General features: G+C 40.2%; 1 protein-coding gene across 4 annotated transcripts in view; it reads right to left on the bottom strand.

The window, feature by feature from the left end:
• Window positions 1-1,414: 1,414 nt before the first annotated feature.
• The window catches only part of PALLD (palladin, cytoskeletal associated protein), a 451,294-nt gene continuing 429,300 nt past the window's right edge, over window positions 1,415-23,408 (bottom strand). For all 4 annotated transcript variants that reach the window (XM_077477177.1, XM_077477176.1, XM_077477178.1 and 1 more), the window contains 4 exons: window positions 22,215-22,422; window positions 11,655-11,820; window positions 11,284-11,417; window positions 1,415-4,634 (listed from right to left, as the gene is read on the bottom strand). In XM_077477177.1, coding sequence (XP_077333303.1) covers window positions 4,471-4,634; window positions 11,284-11,417; window positions 11,655-11,820; window positions 22,215-22,422 — 672 coding nt within the window. In that variant the 3' untranslated portion in view covers window positions 1,415-4,470. The remainder of the gene's footprint in view (window positions 4,635-11,283; window positions 11,418-11,654; window positions 11,821-22,214; window positions 22,423-23,408) is intronic.

The following is a 23,408-nucleotide window of genomic DNA, read 5'->3' on the forward strand; positions in this document are numbered from 1 at the left end:
AAACAGATTTTACTAGCATGTCAAAAGTCCCATTATTCCTTCTACCCCTGGCTATCAGGTTGCCCATCTGTCCAAGAGACTAAATTTAACTCATGAGGACTGATGCTCTCACTATTCCTTGTTTGAATAACTTTAACTCTAGAGCTCCACCTACTGCTTCATGCTGTCATTCCATTTGAAGTCTGCTTCACCACTAGTGTGTCTCTTCAGTACTGCAGGTACACAGTAGTGACTTAGTGGCCAGTGGGTGGAACCACAGCATACAGTTGGGTGGCACAGGTATCTGACTCTTACTTTGCAAGCCAGCAAAGACTGGAGTCAGTGGCAGCAGAGCTGCTGAGTATTATTAAAGGAGCAGTATGACTATATTTCTCCTACAGATCACAGGAGTACAGTTAGTCCGTCACTCTGCCAGTCCAGGCTGGGGAAAGATCCTAATTTTACAGTTGGGATCCACCCAGATGCCTGTACCGGAAGCTGGCTTAGCCTCTCAGCTGCACCGCTGGGAGCCTGAGCCATCTGCTCGCTCCAGTGAGCACTGAAAGGGCAGAGCAGAGAGCCGGTGACTAACAGTGCGCATTTCTGTCAAGGTTTTTTTTTTTTTTTCACAGATGTAAAATGCAGTGTTTTGCACTTTGAATTGGAGCTAAGGAATCCGTGTACACCCAAACTGGTTTCATCTTGCTCTCAAAGCCCTGCGTATGCTTAAGTATCTATAACCTACATTAACAAGTAATAAAAGTAACATTCAAGCTCAAATTCAAGGGCTTTTGTGTCTCATAACCCACTTTTTTTATGAATTGCTTTATGTGGTCGCCAAACAACATTGGGGAAGGGAGACTGTCAAAGTTATGTGCTCACTATAAAACTGTTAAAACCACCTGTTGGTTAGCCCAGGGGGTTTGTCCATAATAGCCATAGCTCACAGTAAATGGCTGAATTACACCAGGCTTCATTCAGTCCAGTAGTGGGCAGCGATCGGAACAAATGATGACACAAAGGGTTGGACTGGAGCCTTGAGAGGGTGAGTAGTGCTTTGCAAACTATTTTCCACATAACGGAGAGTCTTTTTTTATAATTAAACTGGAGTTGGCCTTTAAAATGAACTTATTGCTTTGACATAAATAACAACCAAATGACCGTATGAAGATTTTTTATATCTTTTACATGTATATTTCCTATGTAACACTAATTGGCCTCCCTCAGAAACAAAGCCTTGCATGGCAGCTAGAGCGAATGGAAAAGGGCTTTATTTCCTAGCAAGAATAGCTGATGACGATAACTAAAATACTCCAGTAGGAAAAAGTCAGCACAGGGATAATAATAGTAACACAGGCTGCGTGCACCTGCTATTCTCAGACGGATCTGTCTGCACGGAACACTAAATCAATGTGTAAAGAGAAGGGAAGCCATGTTTTGAAGAAACAATACTTTATTTAAATCCTTGCATAGCAATTATCATAAAAACCTTACCCCAGAAAACGAATTTTGTCTTGTTATGGAACAGACACTTCAACTGGTCTCATCTAATGACATGACCCATACACACAAAGGCACTTTCTATAAATACAGATACAATGTGGTGGCAGAAACACAGGTGAACTGAATCATTTCCTAAATAACACCAAAAGAAGTGGTGGCATATAGTAAACAATAACATTTTAGTAGAAGAAGGTTAGGGGAAGCAATGTAGTCCATGTGACTACATTATGTTATTTCATCTAATACCAGAAAGAGACTATGCAGTTTCCAACACAATGTAGCATCATAATGTGTGGCCCATACATGAGTACAGTGTGATACGTCCCCTCCCTTTTATACTTATGGATTAACCAAATTTAATGCTAATAAGCAATACAATGACAACATAGCCTTGAAGGCACTGACATACATTTATATCTATGGTGTAGACTGATTAAGCACATATTTTGCATCATTTAACTCTAGCGCTGGTCACTGCTCTGTGCTGTAAAAAAAAAAATAATAATAAAGAACTGTATACAAAAAGGCTAATGACCCTACAGTAATACGTATGGTGAGTTTATATATGTGTAAAATACAAATGCAGTATAGCTGCAATAAAACAGATAAATAATGATATATGTGCTTCATAAAGGGTATACAGTGTTTTGCTTTACCCCCCTTGGCAAAGTACTTTTGTACCATTAACTAAATCAACTTGTTTTGGATTGTTATGGCTTTTTGTTGCAGCAGGAACCTTTGCAACTCTCTAACAAACCTTTCTAACCAATACTATAGGAGGTTACTATATAGGTGGGGTATTTTCCCACATGAACCAGTCAGATTCATCTTTGCATTTTGAAAAATGCTAGTTGGGATCTGGTTTCCATAGAAACACATCCACTTTTCCCTTTTTCATTATGTCCCCCTATCCAAGTAATGCTTGGGGGTCATCATAACAATGCCTTAAATATGTGGGTCTTGCAGAGTCTCCTTGAAATTCAATTTACTGTACATCAATGGTGTATTCTTCATTTTAGGGACTTCTAACCACTAATTTCTATTGAGGCAGGCAAGCAACAAGAGTTTATGGAAGCATGTCAACATTAAATCTTACCAATCATAAATTAGACAAACACTCTGCAATCAGTATAATGATTTGGGAACATGTCTTTTCTCATGGCAGTTCATCACCTGCGGTAGACAAGAGAGTTCTGGACATTTTACTGGCAGTGTATGAATCAATACTGAGAGGTAGCTAACCCACAGCTCTTAATGTAAACAAATGTAAAGCTTCCCACTATGGTCTTTTGTGTATTTTTTTTTTTTATTACTGTAAGGTTTGGTGAATCTGATGGGTAATAAATAGCTGTGTGAAGTAGTGACTTCTACTGTACAGTAAAAAAATGCAACATTTTGGTTCTACCTCTGTATGGTGAGTGGTTAAACAAAAAACAATAATCGCATTGATAACCATACTGAAGTAGATCTTCAGGAAAATGTCATCAATAGCACAGCAATAGAATGTAGTAGAGGTAGCAGCCCCTAACAGGCCCAGGCTATGACCCCAAGTCAAGCATGCTTGTCTCATTCCTCATCCTACCAATGAAAGCATCGTTATTGAAGGTCTAATATCTAGAAGTCAAGTTTATGCTCTTGTCTGCGTTGCTCCTATATACTAGAAAACCACTCACATAAATCATGTGTTCTACACTATAGGTAACCTTCTTAAATTCAGAAACATAATGTATAACCATCTTGTCTGATATATGTGTTACCAGTCCACTGATCCTTCCGATATACTGTATATGGTGGCAAACGTATCTAGACTTTGCCCTCCAGTTCCTACGATGAGAGGGACATTACAGGCTTCCAGTATTGTAACAGAACATTCACAAAAGATAAAACACTCAAACTGTCTTTTTCACTTGCTCTAATCATCTAACGCCCATTCCTAAGTTTCCCTTTCTTACACTGAATTTGAACAATTTTGTAGCTCTTTCCTGAAATGCACATTCGTGTGAATAGAAGGTCACTCATTACGATTCAGGAAAACCCTACAATTCATTGTTCAAGACAACTGTGGCTTTATGTCTGCGTACCTCATATTTTATGTGTGACAATGGAACAGGCCACCCAAGAAGAGCCCTAGAGGTCAGTTCAATATACTCTTCTGCTTGGACTCTAGTAGGACTCCTGCAGTCGGTTCATGAATACTAAATATAGGAAAAGTGCACAAAGCATAATGGGTATTGTTGCATAAATAATAGCAAGAATTTTGCTTTCTACCAGCTGTCCCTAGCCATCTAAATGTCACATAATAGTGTAGTGTCGATACACACGGAAAACAACAAGGTGTACACACAAACAAGCACAGAAAGGGTGTATGTGACATTATCGTCCGCTCTCTTCGTTAAGAGCTCCAAGTCCATAGACAGCTTCTGAAATCATTGCATGTTGTTTTGGTGAGTCCTGTCAAGTGATTTCCAATGTTGGGTAACACAGTCATACAGATATGTGTTACGTTTCAGCTGTGACACACAATGAAGCAAGCCATTTTGTTTCTAAACTCCTGAAGCATTATAGCAATTCACCTTGACAGCATTTTTCTTTAAATATATATATTTTTTAAAAATCATACACTGTGTTTGATGCACTCAGACAATTAAAGATTGCACATCATCCTATACTGCTTTGAAGGCATTAGTGAGTTGAAGAAATCTTGTCGTCTTAGTGTCTGAAGGCACAAAACAAGCAGAATACACAAGAGATCCTTTCATAGAGCAGAAGAGTGAGTGATATGTATGTGCCATAAGCACAAGATAAATCCCTGCTATCCTATGTTCTAGACTGCTTACACAAAGTTATTGCGTAGTTTAACTTGTCTCTATCAGGTTAGCTGAAGACGTGTCTTGCATGTTATATGATGTGACACTTCTGCCAGGTGACAGCTGTGGCTCCTGGTGACGTCCTCCAATGGCTGCTACAGTAAATTCCGCTAGGTCCTCTCTACAGGTCATCGCTTTCTACCAGCGCTGGCTGAATGTGCACTGGGTTTGCCTCTGGCATAAATGCTGCTTTAATATCCAGGCCTTGGTCAGAAAGTGCTGCGTATCGACTGGTGGAAGGCCGTACTTTCCTTGTCTTCGGAGTATGTGACTGCTGCCACTGAGCTATGAAAGTTAAAAACAGTGCATCAACATTTTAAAGTTTGTTTTTAATCAGAAAAAAAGTTTTTATTTAGTTGAAAAAATAATCATATACACAGACATTTGGGTTACAGGCAATACATGTAGAAAATATACAAAATGTTTTATACGTTTTACATTTGCCCCCAAACTCTGCATTATACTGTCAAATGTATCTACAGTAACAACAAAAGAGAAGCTGAGTGAAAATAAATAAAAAGAAATGGAATAGAACAAACAACAATTAAGTGAGTAACACAAATGGTGTGCACCTCCCTCCCGACCAAATAGGATAGGTTTTCCCAATATATGCCTTTCTCAATGTATCACACTCGGAGCCACTACAGGCCTCTGGACCGTACAATGACATTATCCCCCTGCTCTCCGCTAAGCCATCAACAACCTGTCAAGGACAAGTTGTGAAGGAGCAACCCCAGGGGACTCCAGACACTCCTGTCATATTTTGGTGAATTTGCTTGGTACTTTCCCATGCTGATGTGTATTCTTTTCCCTATAAAGTATCTTATTAATTGCTTGGACCCACTGGCGGGATTTGGGAGCTTGAGGAGAAATCCAATACCTAAGTACAATAGCCTCAGTATTGCTATGTATGTAGCAGGGGGATATAAGTCCTCCTCAGCTAAGTTGTTTAGGTTCACATTTCACAATCACAACATTTGCCTATAACCAGGGGCGGACTGACAACTCATGGGGCCCCTGGGCAATTGGAGATTATGGGGCCCCCAGGCAATTGGAGATTATGGGGCCACACAGTATACACAAACACACACACACAGGATACAATCACACAGTATACACAGACATGTTTCTATTGGCTGGGAAGGTACTGGAGAGGTGGGGCAGCTATAATCTCTGGATTTTTAGACCAAAAGGATGTCGACAAGGGTAATTTCTGAGGATGGCAATCCTGATAGGGCCCCCTAGTGGCATGGGGCCCTCGGGCAGTGCCCAAGTGGCCCAATGGTCAGTCTGCCCCTGCCTGTAACCATGTTATTTAACGTGATTACTAAACACACACTTTAATTTACATTTTCCCTTCTATTTCTGTACAGTGGGGAAAATCATTTTTTGATCCCATGCAGATTTTGTAAGTGTGCCCACTTACAAAGATGGGTCTATAATTTGTATCATACTTGTATTTTAAATGATAGAAAAAAATAGAAGGATATTCAGCGCTGACACATAAAAACCATAAAATTCTTAAAGCGAACTGCAGGCTAACACTCATGGTAAACTCAAATGATACCTCAAACAAACATATAAAATACAACAGTGCTGCACAATTCATAAATGTCCGTAATAAATTCCCAAATAGATATATATATATATATATATATATATATATATATATATATATATATATATATATATATATATATATATATATACACACATCGGAGAGTCCTAGTAGGTGCATGTAGAAACAGCACAAATCTTTAATCAGTGCGGTGAAAAACATGATACATCCGGTGATAGTGATCCCTCCACCACAGGAAAAAATGGCCTCTCACCTCATATATTCGACCTGACACAGGTCACCACTCTGGATACCGCTCTTGAATCCACACTCAACGGTATTTAATAAGATATTCCACAATACCCCATCTCCAGCAACCCTATCATATAGAGCTTCACAGCATTCCTGTTCCCTCTTCTGCTTTCTTCCTGGTGATCTGTTTACTGCTATGTGTCCTGTGTCAGGTCGAATATATGAGGTGAGAGGCCATTTTTTCCTGTGGTGGAGGGATCACTATCACCAGATGTATCGTTGTGTTTTTCACTGCACTGATTAAAGATTTGTGCTGTTTCCACATGCACCTACTAGGACTCTCCGATAAATATATATATCTATTTGGGAATGTATTACGGACATTTATGAATTGCGCAGCACTGTTGTATTTTATATATTTTAAATGATAGCGACTGAGGGGGTTATTTGCTAAAGGCAAATCCAGTTTGCACTGCAAGTGCACTTGGAATTAAAGTCGCTGTAGATCCGAGGGGGGTATGCAAGGAAAATAAAAAACAGCATTTTAGCTTGCACATGATTGGATGATAAAATCAGCAGAGCTTCCACTCATTTCAGATCTACCCCTTACATTTAGAGCGACTGCACTTACAAGTGCACATGCTGTGCAAAGTGGATTTACCTTTCGTAAATAACCCCCCGAGCATCAACCAAAAATCCAGAAAAAAAACACTATACAAATGTTATAAATTGAGCTGCAATTCAGTGAGTAAAATAAATATGTGATCGCCTAACAACCAACAATAATTCTGGCTCTCACAGAATGGCTACAGTTTGTGCTCATGTGGTACACAGATTAGTCCTGTCAATTTAAGAAGATACTCCTAATGACAACTCATGTGTATAAAAGACACCTGTCCACAGAATCTTTCTTCCATTCAAACCCACAATCATGGGCAAAGGATGTCAGGGACAAGATTGTAGATCTGCACAAGGCTGAAATGGGATACAAGACCATCAGCAATAAGCTTGGGAAGAAGGCGACAACTGTTGGAGCGATTATTTGCAAATGGAAGAAATAAAAAATAACTATCAATCGCCCTTCGTCTGGAGCTCATGGGGTAAGAATGATAAGGTGAAAAGTGAGGGATCAGCCCAGAACTACACGGACGGAGCATGTGAATGAATATCAAGGCAGTCTTCAGTCACCAAACAAACCATTGGTAACACAATACGCTGCCATGGAATAAAACGCAGGCCTGCAAGGTTCTCCTCCTCAAGAAGGCACATGTGCAAACCCACCTAAAGTTTGCCAATGAACATCTAAATGATTCATAGAAGGATTGGGAGAAAGTGCTGTGGTCAGATGAGACCAAAATTGAGCTGTTTAGCATTAACTTGACTTGTCGTGTTTAAAGGAAGTAAAATGCTGACTATGACCCTAAACGCCGCTTACACACGACCGTTGTTTCCCGCCGGAAAAAGCTCTAAAGGATTTTCCAACAGAGTTCCGCTGAAACTGTCTTGCATTCACGCGATCACACAAAAGTTCGATCGTTAAGAACGCGGTGATGTACAACAAGTACGATGGGACTAGAAAAAGGAAGTTCAGTAGCCAATAGCCTCCGTCTCGTACTTGCTTCAGAGCACGTGTCATTTTTGGTCCGTCGGAATAGCATATAGCTGAGCGGTTTTCCCGATAGGGATTGGTTCCGTCGGAAATATTTAAAACATGTTCTATTTCTAGGTCCGTCAGATTTTTCTGAAAAAAAAGTCAGATGAGGCATACACACGATCGGAATATACGATGAAAAGATTCCGTCTGACTTTTTCTGTCAGACATTCCACTCGTGTGTGTGCGGCATTAGAACATCATCCCTACATTCAAGCATGGAGGTCCAAACATTATGCTTTGGGGCTGTTTCTCTGCTAAAGGTACAGGCCAACTTTTGCGCATTGAGGGGCCATGTGTTGTAAAATCTTGGATGAGAACCTTCTTTCCTCAGCAAGAACACTAAGATGGTTTGTAGATGGGTCTTCCAGCATGATAATGACCGAAAACCTATCACCATGGCAACAAAGGAGTAGCTCAAGATGAAGCACATTAAGATTATGGAGTGGCCTAGCCAGTCTCCAGACCTTAATCCTATAGAAAATTTATGGAAGGATCTGAAACTTCGAGTTGCTAACAAAAGACAAGGAACCTTAAAGGGTAAGTTCACCTTCACAGAAAAATCTGTAAGGTGAACTTACACAGGACCCCCTCCTCATCCCCTGGTCCCACTGACCTGGAGCTCTGCGATCTCCCGCTAGGAGAAATCATATAGCCGCCTCACTGGTCCAGTGCTTAGAAATCCCCTATGCTGAATCTCCTAAACATACCTTGGCAGTACATTTAGGAGCATTCTAATTAGTTGGAGCTGACCAATCAAAACCTGTGTAGCCCATCCTGTCAACGTGGGCGAAGAGGAGAGAAAGACTCAGGGATTTCAAATCCTCTGACTGGAAAAGCGGCTATCTGACATGTCGGAACGGACGATTGCTGGACTCCAGGTTAGTGGGACTGGGTACAATGGGGACAGGGTCCAGTGTAAGTTCACCTTACAGATTTTTCTGCAAAGGTGAACTTACACTTTAAGGATTTAGAGAAGATCTGTTAAGAGTGGACCAAAATCCCTTCTGAGATGTTTTTGTGCAAACCTGGTAGCCAACTACAAGAGACATCTTACCTCTGTGCTTGCCAGCAAAGGCTTCTCCACCAAGTACTGACATGTTTTGCTTGGGGATCAAATACTTATTTTACCCCCTGAACTGCAACTCAATTTATTACACTTGTATCATGTGTTTTTCTGGATCTTTGGTTGATATTCCGTCACAAAATATGGAAAAAATGTGTTTCTTTATATATTTTTTGGGGATATTTATCATAGCAAACAGTAAAAAATATTGCTTTTTTTTTCAACATTGTCGCTCTTTTTTGTTTATAGCGCAAAAAATAAAAAACACAGACGTGATCAAATACACCAAAAGAAAGCTCTATTTGTGGGGAAAAATATACGTCAATTTTGTTTTGGTGCAACGTCGCACAAATTGTCAGTTAAAGCGACGCAGTGCCGAATCACAAAAAGTACTCTGGTCAGTAAGGGGGTAAAATATTCCGGGGCTGAAGCAGTTAATTTGTATAAGGACAGCACACTTTGGAATATTATCCCTTATACTTACCTGAGCCTGATCCAGTGCTGTGCTCAAGAACAGCATTGCTGCACTCTCTCCTCACTGGCTTAGAAGCAGCAGTGGGGGTCATTGACTCCTGCTGCTGTCAACCAAACAGCATGGCTGAGCCACACTATGTGTGTGCCAATGGACACACAGAGCACGGATCGGGATTGAGCCTGCACAAGTGCCCCCATAGCAAGTGGCTTGCTATGAAGGTGCTCAGTAGGGGGGAGGAGCCAGGAATGCTGGGGGGGGGGGGACCCGAGAAGAGGATGATTAGAGTTGCTATATGCAAAAACATTATTTATTTTGGCTAAAACATTTCTTAAATCCCTCAGAACATTATATATTTTCTGAACGCAGAGGCCCTGTAGAATGATGGTAGTTGCAATTTTTTTAAATGGTACATTAAATTTGCTCAACCGTTTATCAAATCTATATTTTCAGGAAAAATACACTAAAATGAATTTTATTGCACACAAATACAATTGAATCCCCTTTTTTGTACAAAATAAAACGATGAATAGGTAGTGTAGAGTAAATACCAAATGTGTTGAGCCTCAAAACTGCGTGTGCACACCACAACACCAGCACTGTAATACCCTGTACACACGGTCGAACATTCCGACTACAAAATCCGTCTGATTTTTTCAGACGGATTTTGCCCCAAACTTGTCTTGCATACACACGGTCGCACAAAGTTGTCAGAAAATCTGATCATTCTGAACTCGGTGACGTAGAACACGTACAAGTCAGATGGAGCCCACACAGGATCCGATTTTCCGTCAACAAGATCCGATCGCACACTTTCCATCGGAAAGTCCGACCGGGTGTAAAGGGCATACAATTTATTTCATTATAGACAGGTGGCAGCTGAAGGAGAAAAAAAAACCTAAACTCATGGTTGCTAGTATAGCCGGAGAGGTAAAGTGGTTATTTAACTTTTATTTCTGTTATTTTCACTGCATTCTTTTACTGTATATGGGACAGAATATATTGGGAGTTTAGTGTTAGACCCCAGGAAATGTAAGGAACATGATCTCATATATATATATATACACACACACACACACACACACACACACACACACACACACACACACACACACACACACACACACACACACACACACACACACACACACACACACACACACACACACACACACACACACACACACACACACACACACACACACACAGATAGAACCTGCTCTATCACTTACTGGGCCTGCCGCGCAGCGACAATTTTCTTGCTATCGCTACCTCTGAGGTTGAAAAGCCCGAAGAAAAATTATGTACAAAAACCGCCAGTCAGGTGATTTCATCACACCTTATTACCCCTCTCATTCTGCTGTGATGGGAAGCAGAGAACAGCATCTTCACTCTTCATTGCAGCTAAAGTGCTGCACAGTGGTGATAAGCAGCGATAGTCACTACCGTGGATTATCGCGACTTTTTTAAAACAAAAACCTATATATGAAGGGAAGGAATAATTGGGAAATAAGACGTTGTTAATAGAGGACCTCATTGATATAAACCGTTTACACGGTTTTCCAACGGAAAATGTGCGATCGGATCGTGTTGTCGGAAAATCCGATCGTGTGTCGACTCCATCGGACTTTTTCCATCGGAATTTCTGACACACAAAGTTTGAAAGCTGAACCTAAAATTTTCCGACAACAAAATCCGATCGTTTAAATTCCGATCGCGTGTAGACAATTTTGATGGACAAAGTGCTGCGCATGCTCAGAATAAACTAAGAGACGGAAGCTATTGGCTACTGGCCCGTTTATAGTCCCGACGTATGTGTTTGACGTCACCTCATTCAGAACGATTGGAAATTTCCGACAACTTTGTGCGCCAGTGTGTATGGACATTAGTCTTCAAAAATGGCAAATCTACTTAGGATATGGGTTATATATTTACCATGTATGTCAAGCCTTGCAGTACAAGACACAATGCCAGCCTCGTTCTTTGCTGAGACAGTATACCAGCCAGCATCCTCTTTGGTGGTACCTTGGATCAGTAGGCAAAGGTAACCATAGTTATCTTGATGCATGCTGGAAAAAAAATATATAGAAGTTATCACATGATTTATCAAGGGATAGCGCAGCAAAAATCATTTAGTATTCATGTAAGAGTTTAATGAATTATCGTTAAATTAGTTCTGTACATTTCCAAAAGTATATGCAAACCACTAGAACAGTTTGTTAATGTAGAATTGTCTGTGCTGCCTAATGTGACCAAATTCATATTTTTGTGATTACGCTTTTATCACATTCATCTTTAACAGGTACCTGACTCTGTCAGTGTTGTATGTCAGCGATTCATTTTCTTTCTTCCAGAATATCTGGGGTGGGGGACTTCCTGAGACACGGCATTCCAGCCTCACTGGATATCCTTCTGCCACTCCTATATTCTGAAGCTTTTCTAGGAACACAGGTGGCTTGTGGGCATCTCTGGCTGTTGAAAATAGAGAATCCAACACATTTATTAGTCATTGTCATGTCACCATACATACAAAACAAAATTGTATAGTTAAATACATTATTGAAGGTCTCTACCAACTACTTCTGAAGTTGGAAAGTAATGAGAGCATTGGGAGTGTCAACTTAGATTATTATTTGCACCTGCAGTCATTTATATGTAGTAATTTCAATAGTTCCTGTTCCAATCTTCTTCATTCACTGGTTCCTTCCCTCCAAGGAGGTAGCCAAAGGACACCAAATTCAAAAGGACAAAAGCATTACATGGAGGAAATTATAAGAGGTATACCCAAGTGTTGGATACAATGAGAGAGCTACAAATGTCTCTTTATCACCAAAGCCTCTACAACTATTACCCTCCAGCAAAAGTACATCTTTTCAGGAGATTTTCTTTTGTTCATACACAATTTTACCAAAAGTATTGGGGCGCCTGCCTTTACACGCAGATGAACTTTAATGGCATCCCAGTCTTAGTCCGTAGGGTTCAATATTGAGTTGGCCCATCCTTTGCAGCTATAACGGCTTTAACTCTTCTGGGAATGTTTGACCATTCTTCTAGAAATGCATTTGTCAGGTCAGGCACTGATGTGGATAAGAAGGCCTAACTCACAGTCTCCGCTCTAATTCATCCCAAAGATGTCCTATCAGATTGAGGTCAGGACTCTGTGCAGGCCAGTCAAGTTCCTCCAACCCAAACGCACGCATCCATGTCTTTATGGACCTTGGTTTGTGCACTGGTCCAAATAATTTGGTGGAGGGGAGATTATGGTATGCGGTTGTTTTTCAGGGGTTGGGCTTGACACCTTAGTTCCAGTGAAGTGAACTCTTAAGGCATCAGCAAACCAATTTCATGCTTCCAACTTTGTGGCAACAGTTTGTGGATGGCCCCTTCCTGTTCTAATATGACTGTGCACCAGTGCACAAAGCAAGGTCTATAAAGACATGGATAAGCTAGTTTGGGGTGGAGGAACCTGACTGGCCTGCACAGTCCTGACATCAACCTGCTAGAACACCTCTGGGATGAATTAGAGCGGAGACTGAGCCAGGCCTTCTCGTCCACATCAGTACCTGACCTCACAAATGCGCTTCTGGAAGAATGGTCAAACATTCCCATAGACACACTTCTAAACCTTGTGTACATCCTTTTAAGAAGAGTTTAAGTTGTTATAGCTGCAAAGGGTGGGCCAACTCAATATTGAACCCTACGGACTAAGACTGGGTTGCCATTAAAACTTATGTGCGTGTAAAGGCAGGTGTCACAATATTTTTGGTAATATACTGTATGTGTCACTGGCAGCAATTTGTTCAGTTATATTTTCTGCAAACATTTTGCTGACAATTTCTTGGCATACTATATGAAGGCAACATTTTTGTTGGCAATATGGCATATGTTTGTTTTGACAATTGTGGTTCTTCTAAGAAATGTTCTTAAGGATATACCTGAGACAATATTTAAGATTAATGAAAAATGTAGGATTTACAATGTGTATTGCAGACCATAATGTTAGTTCTGGAGAAGACCACCTTTTGGTTTGGGGATCCCACTAAAGACAAATAGCTATGGGATCAGAGGCAAATTTGCACTGGTCTATGCTAACCTATTTATGGGGGCCTGGGAGGGCCTCTTTATTAATGGGAAGATTGGTTCCAAACATATACTTTTGAGAAGACACTTTGATGACCACTGCTTCATTTGGGGTGGGACCAAAGCTTCATTACAAGAGTTCACCCAAAAGTTGAATAATCCAGACTGGAATCAGAATTTACGACTCTTTATGGTCAGGTCATTTTCTTGACTTGAACATCAAGATTTTTGAGGGTAGGATTAAAACCACAGTATGCCAGAAGGAGATTGACCATAATGTGTTTGTCCCAGTGGCCATCATCGTCCCTGTATTGAGGTATAGGAGGAACTGTACAAACGTGATAACTGAAAAACAACCAGAAAAAAATTGTAAACCTGAGACTGCAGAAAAAACGTTATAGAGACACTTTGGTGATAGAAAAACCCTTTTGTATCACAAATGGGAGTGAAATAAAGAGGAGGAAACCTATGCTTGTCATTTACACTATTGTGAAAGCAAGGGGAGAGTTGTGAAGCTTATTAAGCAATATCGGCCCCTACTTACAAAGAATCTGTTACTCAGGATGATATTTCTCTCAAGACCCAAAGTGCTCTTTACCAAGGCACCCACCTTGAAGGATCTGCTAGTGAGGAATTATATTTGGGATAAAAAGCCCCCTTTAAGAATGTTTTTGACTGGTTATAAGGGCTTTCTAATGTGCCATAGGTGTTATGGTATTATGCCTGAAGACACACTAAGGATGACAGGAGGTTAATCAAAACAGTTAAGTCCGATTAAATGGGAAAGGAATATGAGATGAGAGACTTTCTTACATGTAGTAGCACCCAGGTACTGTATCTGCTTGAGTGTGGTTGTGGTATGCAGTACGTGGATAGAAATAAAAGAACAATGGCAAAAAGCATAGAAGAGCATACTAGAAATATCTTAAATGACAAGACAGATCCCAGCATACCACAACATTTCAAAATCTGTCAAGGTGCTAAGCCACAAAAATCTTTTTTTTTTTTTTTTTTTGTGATACAAAGAGTGATACAGAAACTTAGGGGAGGATATTTGATCATTGCACTAGATCAAGGGGAGGGGAGTGGATATACCACCTCAACACTCTAGCTCCAAAAGGTTTAAATGTAGATTTTAATTTGAACTTTTTTTTATAAATGATCTTTTTGAAAATAGGAGTAAGGTGGAAAGTAATTGTTCCAGAACGACTTAAGAAGGGAAGTTGGATGTGAGAGATGTGCATTACATTTTTCTTTTTTCATTTACTGATATAGTGAGGTTATTTATTCTTATTATTTATTTGTACATGTATTTTAGTCCAACCCAAGCTAGGAAACTATCTGTACTCAGTTTATGGTGGACTGATATCAACAGTTGGGGCCCATAAACCCAGTTGTTTGGGATTTTAGTAGTAGAGAAGATATTCTAAATGTGTAAGTTAATAAGAAAACATTTTAATGTTGACTGATGTCTACACCCCGATTCAGAATTTGAGTCTAGGGGGTTAATTTGCACACAGCTAGTAGGAGGGAAAAGTTCATCCTCTTTTTATTTTAGATTTCTTAGTCCTTTTTTTGTAGCCCTGAAGTAAAAAGAAATGGGGAGGATGCACATTTTGCCATCCTCTCCTTGGGATAAAGAAGACCCTGTCTCTGCACTGGTAGCAGGGAACACAAGGCACCAAACAGCTCGTACAACCTGTAGATGGAGTAAACAGAATTGTGTATTGTACAGGGAAAGGATTCTATTTTTAACTGTTTAGTCTGTATGGCCAAAAAAATAACACTAATATATTACCCTGTGCTGGTAAATTACACGTGGATAGTGATGGTTTCTTGTGATGGTTTACGTTGAAACAATATAAAGTGTTTGTTCTTTTAGGCTGTTTGATGCGACAGGTTCCATTGTAAGTCCCTTGAGCCTTTACTTGCAGCTGCAACCTTTTTTGCAAATATATAGACCACGATAAACAAAATGCAATACTCCAGAGGTTTCTAAGAGTTTCTTTAGCTGTCTGTAAGGTAGGCATTCTTCCCACTGTCCCCCAATGTAAGGAATATCCTTCTCACTGACCACCATGTTAATGTACCATAAAATGTGTATATATAGTCATTTTTAATAGGTGTTTCCCGAGACCTGAAAATTAATTCATGATTACGCCATGTTAAAATGTTAAGAAATGTTGCTTTACAGGGACTCCTGAAACTAAATGTACTTATGAACTAAACACATGCTAAACTAGACCTCTAGCAAGCAGTATACTGTAAAGGGTTATTTGTCTTCTACTTCCGTCTTAGGAAAAAAAGGGATGTGCTAAAAACGATTCTAAATACACAGAAGCCCTGCCAGGAACTACTACAAACAGATGACAAGCAGAGTGAGTGCAATACTTTCCAGCCCATGTGTAGATTTTGCTTGGCCAAAAAAGGTCTTGAGGTGCCGTTATGTACAAGTGCGCAGTAAAGACGTCTGCCTCTCCAGATCTGGCTACATTTTCATATAATCAGAAATCATAAACCAAATGCACTGAAATAGCTGTGAATTGTAACATTGGTGCCAAAAAAGAAACAGGGAGTCCCCAATCTCCTATGCTGGATTGGTGGACAGAAAACAGCTCAGGTCCTTTGCCATGTCACCATAGTTACACAATGAACACACCGATATTGGAAACAGAGACAAATGGAAATGTGCCGGCCGTAAAGTGGGCTTGTATGTATGAGTCACTCGTTGTAGTGAATTCTGACTCTGAAACTGAAGATTGAACCCGTGGAGGGCTGTGTGACGTTACAGCTTTACAAACTCAATATCCCAGAAGAAACTCTCACCACCACTCTGCCACTTAACAGAGGAGCTACACATGGACTTCAGAGCATTAGAACGCAGCAGTACTGATGTATGTTTGTTCTGTTTTATGGAAATAACCAATATGGAGTGCAGAATATTGATGAAATGTTAGGGTTACACCTTTCCTAGAAAATACCCAAATTAATTTTTTTTTTGTTTCCTTATAATTACAAAAATGGGCATATAGTCCTATGTTCAGCCAAGCCACTCATTAGACTGTCAGCCCTTGTACACACGGTCGGAGAATCCATCGGAATGTGTCCCATCGGACCATGTTGTCGGATAATCCGACTGTGTGTGGTATGCATCGGACTGTTTCCGCCGAAATATCCGTCGGACCAAATTTCCAAACTTGCTGGAAATATTTTCCAACAAACTGGTCCGATAGGACATACTCCAATCATGTGTAGAGAATTTTGATCGGACAAAGTGCCACGCATGCTCAGATCAAATTCCTACATCAAAGCTATTGGCTACTAGCCTGAACGTAGTCCCACTGTAATGAAATTACGTCATCACGTTCTGAAAGATCGGATTTTTCGACAACTTTGTCCGACCGTGTGTATGCAACAGTTTTGGACAAAATCCGACGGATTTGGTTGTCGAAATGTCCGACCGTGTGTACAAGGGCTTAGGGTGACAACCCCAGGGTAAGCAAGCTGAGTTTCAATATACTGATTTACAGTTTCACCCCCCTCAGGTGCCACACTACAGTGGATCTACTACTAAGCCATTTACACACACATCTCACAGCCACTAGAGTTCCAAAAGAATAGACTTCACTAACTACTTACCTTCAACCCTGATCTTAAGTTTTTCTCTGTGGGGCCCCTCCCACTTCAGCTAACTTTGACATGCACAAAAAATGTGTGCTAAAGCATGAGAAAGGTCAGAAGTTTCCATTTAACTTTACCAAGTTTAAGATACGGGTCCAGCTGCTTCTGCTTATGTGAGACCTACTGAACGTCACTAATAATAGTGCTGTCCCACCAACAATAACTATAAAAACAAAATCTCCAACTGTTCAATTCAAAAAATATCAGCTCTCAAAGTTTCTAAACATTTTTAATCTCACACCGTCTAATACAACATTAAGTCCACAATATACACAACAGCAAAGTTAGCTTCCACTCTTGCTGCCCCTAGGAGTTTCACAAATGTTCACATTGCACACTTTGTCCCTAAACAACTCTTTTGCCGCATGATCTGTTCCCAAACAAATCTACAGCTCACACAGTGTGTTCCAAAGAATAAAAAAAAGAAGAATTGGCTGTATATGGAGCTGCTGTGCAGTGTTGGAAATATGCCAACTTCAAGTCAAGGTTTGATAACTCTTATTTATATATGTTAGTAGTATACAATCATGTCTTGGTTGATATTATTTAACATTTATATCTATTCATTATCTACTATTTTCCAGTGAGAACCTAGAAGTAAGTAATTACAATACATATGGTCCATCTATGTTCTATACCTTTGCACAGCTATATATTATATATTTATTTTATATGTGAGACTGGCACTTGATTACATAATATTTTGTTATATTATTATATTGATTATATAAGCAGTTTACTAGGGCTTGTTGGAATATGGAAGGGCTGTTTAAAGGCATTTGCACTAAATGAGCGTTTGTTCAGAGAGATTTTGGATTTTATGGAAAATGTGTTCCATGCGGTTATTGAAGACATTGTACATAGTGATTTAATATACCAACTGATTTCATAAAGTTTATTTAATTGAGCATCTTACACTATGCTGGTGCACTTTCTGTGTTTTTTTTTCCAGTTAGGGTTCACATCCACTTTAAGTAACAGATTCCAAATAGGTATCAGCACTGGAAAAACTGGGATTGCTATGGACAATAACTGTTGTCTGTCTCTCTCTCTCTCTCTCTCTCTCTCTCTCTCTCTCTCTCTCTCTCTCTCTCTCTCTCTCTCTCTCTCTCTCTCTCTCTCTCTCTCTCTCTCTCTCTATATATATATATATATATATATATATATATATATATATATATATATATACACTCCTAGATTGTAAGCTCTAACGAGCAGGGCCCTCTGATTCCCCCTGTCTTGAATTGTATTGTATTGTAATGTCTACCCTAATGTTGTAAGGCTGTCGGCGCTATATAAATCCTGTATAATAATAATAATTAAAAAAAAAAATATATATATATATATATATATATATATATATATAAATTAATTATATTACCAAAAGTATTGGGACACCTGCTTTTACACGCACAGGAATTTTAATGGCATCCTAGTTTTAGTCCGTAAGGGTTCAGTATTGAGTTGGCCCACCCTCTGCAGCTATAACAGCTTCAACTCTTTTGAGAAGGCTGTCCACAAAGTTTAGGAGTGTGTTTATGGGAATGCCAATATTGAACCCTACAGACTAAGACTGGGATGCCATTAAAGTTCATGTATGTGTAAAGGCAGGTGTCCCAATACTTTCGGTAATATAGAGTATATATACAGTATCTCACAAAAGCGAGTACACCCTTCACATTTTTTGTAAATATTTTATTATATATTTTCATGTGACAACACTGAAGAAATTGCACTTTGCTACAATGTAAAATAGTGAGTGTACAACGTGTATAACTGTAAATTTGCTGTTCCCTCAAAAGAACTCAACACGCAGCCATTAATTTCTAAACCACTGGCAACAAAAGTGAGTACACCCCAAAGAGAAAATGTCCAAATTGGTCCCAAAGTGCCAATATTTTGTGTGGCCACCGTTATTTTCCACTGCCTTAACCCTCTTGAGCATGGAGTCCACCAGAGCTTTACAGGTTGCCACTGGAGTCCTCTTCCACTCCTCCATGATGACATCACGGAGCTAGTGGATGTTAGAGACCTTGCGATTCACCTCCTTCTGTTTGAGGATGCCCCACAGATGCTCAATAGGGATTAGGTCTGGAGACATGCTTGGCCAGTCCATCACCTTTACCCTCAGCTTCTTTAGCAAGGCAGTGGTCGTCTTGGAGGTGTGTTTGGTGTGTGTTTGGGGTCATTATCATGTTGGAATACTACCCTGCAGCCCAGTCTCCTAAGGGAGGGGATGATGCTCTGCTTTAGTATATCACATGTTGGCATTCATGGTTCCCTCAATAAACTGCCTAAAAACCCCGATTGTGGGGGAACTTGTTCCATTTTTTCATTCGTGTGGGGTGAGCAGCACTCTCCAAGCCCTTCGTGGCAGTGTGTTTTTTTCTAGTATAACCCTCAATAAACTGTAACTCTCCAGTGCCAGCAGCACTCATGCAGCCCCAGACCATGACACTACCACTTCCATGCTTGACTGTAGGCAAGACACACTTGTCTTTGTACTCCTCACCTGGTTGTCTCCACACATGCTTGATACCATCTGAATAAAATACGTTTATCTTGGTCTCATCAGATCACAGGACATGGTTCCAGTAATCCATGTCTTTAGTCTGCTTGTCTTCAGCAAATTGTTTGCGGGCTTTCTTGTGCATCATCTTTAGCAAAGGCTTCCTTCTGGGACGACAGCCATGCACACCAATTTGATGCAGCGTGCGGTGTATGGTCTGAGCACTGACAGGCTGAACCCCCACCCCTTCAACCTCTGCAGCAATGCTGGCAGCACTCATACATCTATTTCCCAAAGACAACCTCTGGATATGCACGTGCACCCAACTTCTTTGGTCGACCATGATGAGGCCTGTTGTAAATGGAACCTGTCCAGTTAAACTCCTGTATGGTCTTGGCCACTGTGCTGCAGCTCAGTTTTAGGGTCTTGGCGATCTTTCTATAGCCTAGGCCATCTTTATGTAGAGCAAAAATTCTTTTTTCAGATCCTCAGAGAATTCTTTGCCATGAGGTGCCATGTTGAACGTCCAGTGACCAGTATGAGAGAGTGAGAGCGATAACACCAAATTTAACATACCTGCTCCCCATTCACACCTGAGACCTTGTAACACTAACGAGTCACATGACACTGAGGAGAGAAAATGGCTAATTGGGCCCAATTCGGACATTTTCACTTAGGGGTGTACTCACTTTTGTTGCCAGCAGTTTAGACAGCTGTGTGTTGAGTTATTTTGAGGGGACAGCAAATTTACACCGTTATACAAGCTGTGTACACTCAATAATTTACCTTTCTTGCAAAGTTTAATTTCTTCAGTGTTGTCACATGAAAATAAAATAAAACATTTACAAATATGTGAGGGGTGTACTCACTTTTGTGAGATACTGTGTGTATGTGTGCGTGTGTGTGTGTATATATATATATATATATATATATATATATATATATATATATATATATATATATATGTGGAATTTCCAAGCTGTTCCACCAGCCAGCTCATGTGGCTAGGTACAAAATGTATACAGTAAATGTTTCCAGCATCATGACAAAGACTGGGCATCGTAATTTGTAATTCATTTACAATACATGTACTGCAGATAAACTGGAAATACATGTACATTTTGCAGTAGCACTGTGACTCAAAAGAGTGTTGTACAGTGTTTGCCTGTTTGCAGTTTCTCAGTTTAACTTTCTTCAATCAGCAAACACATACGTTATAGCGTGACTCGGGAATATTTATATTGTTGTATTAAATTAAACATAACTGGACACTGGAATGTATTACTTTAGAAAAAACAGATGAGAGTTTAGATTATATTCAGTATTTTTTGTATTGCTCATCCACTCTAGAATGTTTTTAATAGGGCATGTTAAAGTGATTTTAAAGTCTAGTTTTTGTTTCTCTTAAAATAACAAACATGTTATACAGTGGTTTTGCACAGAGCAGCCAAGATCCAACTCTTATCGGGTCCCTCTTTGGCTCTCCTGGCCCCACTCTCCTGTTGAGTAGCCCCTTAGCAAGCAGCTTGCTATGGGGGCACCCGAGCCGAGTCACAGCTCTCTGTGTCCATTCATACACAAAGCCCCGGGTCAGCCCCGCCCCCTCTCTCTCTCCTGATTGGCTAACTGACTTTGACTGACAGCACAGGGAGCCAATTACATAGTTACATAGTTAGTAAAGTTGATTAAAGACACCAGTCCATCCAGTTCAACCTGAGTGAGTGTCTACAATTGTCCCTATCCCCGTACATTGCACTCTCACATCGGTCCCTACCCTCAAGGAGCCCACAATCCAATGTCCCCATTCATATACTAGGGCCAATTTTTGACAGAAGCCAATTAGCCTACCTGCATGTCTTTGGAGTGTGGGAGGAAACCAGAGTACCTGGAGGAAACCCACGCAGGCACAGGGAGAACATGCAAACTCCAGGCAGGTAGTGTCCTGGTTGGGATTTGAACCAGTGATCCTGCTTACTGCTAGGTGAGAGTGCTAACCACTACACCACTGTGCCACCCAAATGGTGCAGCTGTTGTGTCTCAGCCAATCTGGAGGAGAGTGCTGGACGGCCGCAGCACTCATGGACATTGCTGGAGAGAGATGGGGCTCAGGTAAGTATTAGGGGGGCTGGGGCAGCTGCTGCACACGGAAGGCTTTTTATCGTAATACATAGAATGCATTAAGATAATTAAAAAAAAACTTCTGATTTTACAACTCCTTTAATTTACACACTGCAAAAGCTATAATGACACATGTATGGTTTAAATATTCAATACATATGAAAGCAATAGCAAAATAACAGCTGTGGAGTTAATTTGGTTAAATTAAGACATTATATTTTGTACCTACGTTTTCAAATTTTTTTAGGGTTACAACGGCTTCATATCACTAGATAAAAAACGAACTTCTGCTATGAGGCCCAGTTCACACCAATGCAGTGTGTTTTAGATGGAGTGCCTCTAACATGCCTTGCGATTGAACACTATATAATGCACATTTCAATGATGAAAGCACATGCAGTAAGTAGGACTTTTTTAATGCACCACACACAAAACACAATGGTGGGAACAAAGCCCTAATAGTGATAAAATTACTTACCAGCCACAATAAGTTCCAGGCTGAATGAGTTCTGTCCAGCTCGGTTAGAGGCCACACAAGTGTATATCCCAGCGTCTCTGCTCGTCACTGGCTCAATAATCAGAGAGTGCACTCCATTCTCACGCACCAGCATCTTGTGATTGTTGTCTGGACGGACAGGTCTGCCATTCAGCTGCCAGCTCAGGTCAGGGGTTGGTAATCCACTCACCTAAGGTTTTACAGCCAAATAAATAGATATTATTATTGGGGAATTATTATCTGTTTCGTTCACAGGACAAGCTGCCTAAATTATGATGACACATGGTATAAATTATAATCTGGTACAAAATAAACTGTTAAAAAATAATAAGATCCGAAATGTTTTATTGGTGTTATATTTTCAATGTGATCCTTCAGGCAACCCCCATTACTGAAACTTAAAGTGATTGTAAACGATCCCCTTGTAAAACAACCCATTCTGTTTAAAATAGAAATGAAATGCACACCGATTTCACAAAAGTCGCTTTCGGACAGATCGTTTGATAATCTGATCGTTAGTTTGCAGCTTTCGACAGCCGATCACGACAGTCCGTCCAACCAAATCCAAAGGGACAAATAGGAAAACTTCGGTCGGCCTGTCGCTCGGAAATCGTTTAATCAGTACAGTATGTGTCCGATAAAAGTCGTTCGACAAACACCACGCATGCCCGGAAACACGAAAATAAACCAGAAGGACACGGTCACACGTATATGACATTATTTAAAATACGTAGCTACGCACAGCGGAAGATTTTTCCAGAATCGTACGACAAAAATCTTACACACATTTTGCACTGTTGCATTCGATCTTAGTTGTATGCAACAAAATGTGAACGATCTGTCTTACGATAATCGGAACGTGTTTACGGGGCATTAGAAACTGTTTAACTACAGGTATACACTTTTGATCCAAACCTGTTAAGATTTAAGTTATTTTAACTTCTTTTACGCCTTACAAATTTCTGTAAAGCGGAAAGAGAATAGAAGCAGAATCTAAAACAGTGACAATGCAGAATCTACTTTCTCCTTTATGCGTCAGAATTAAAAATAAGTGCACTTTCAGTGCAATTTCAAGTGCACTTATAGTACAAAGTGGATTTGCCTTTCATAAATAACCCCCAATGTGTCTGGAAACATATGACAACACTCCCTAAGGGCTCATTTGCACAGGCCCTT

The sequence above is a fragment of the Lithobates pipiens genome, unplaced genomic scaffold (assembly GCF_037356315.1).
Source record: "Lithobates pipiens isolate NorthernLeopardFrog02 unplaced genomic scaffold, aLitPip1_a1.2 Scaffold_13, whole genome shotgun sequence".
NCBI lineage: Eukaryota > Metazoa > Chordata > Amphibia > Anura > Ranidae > Lithobates > Lithobates pipiens.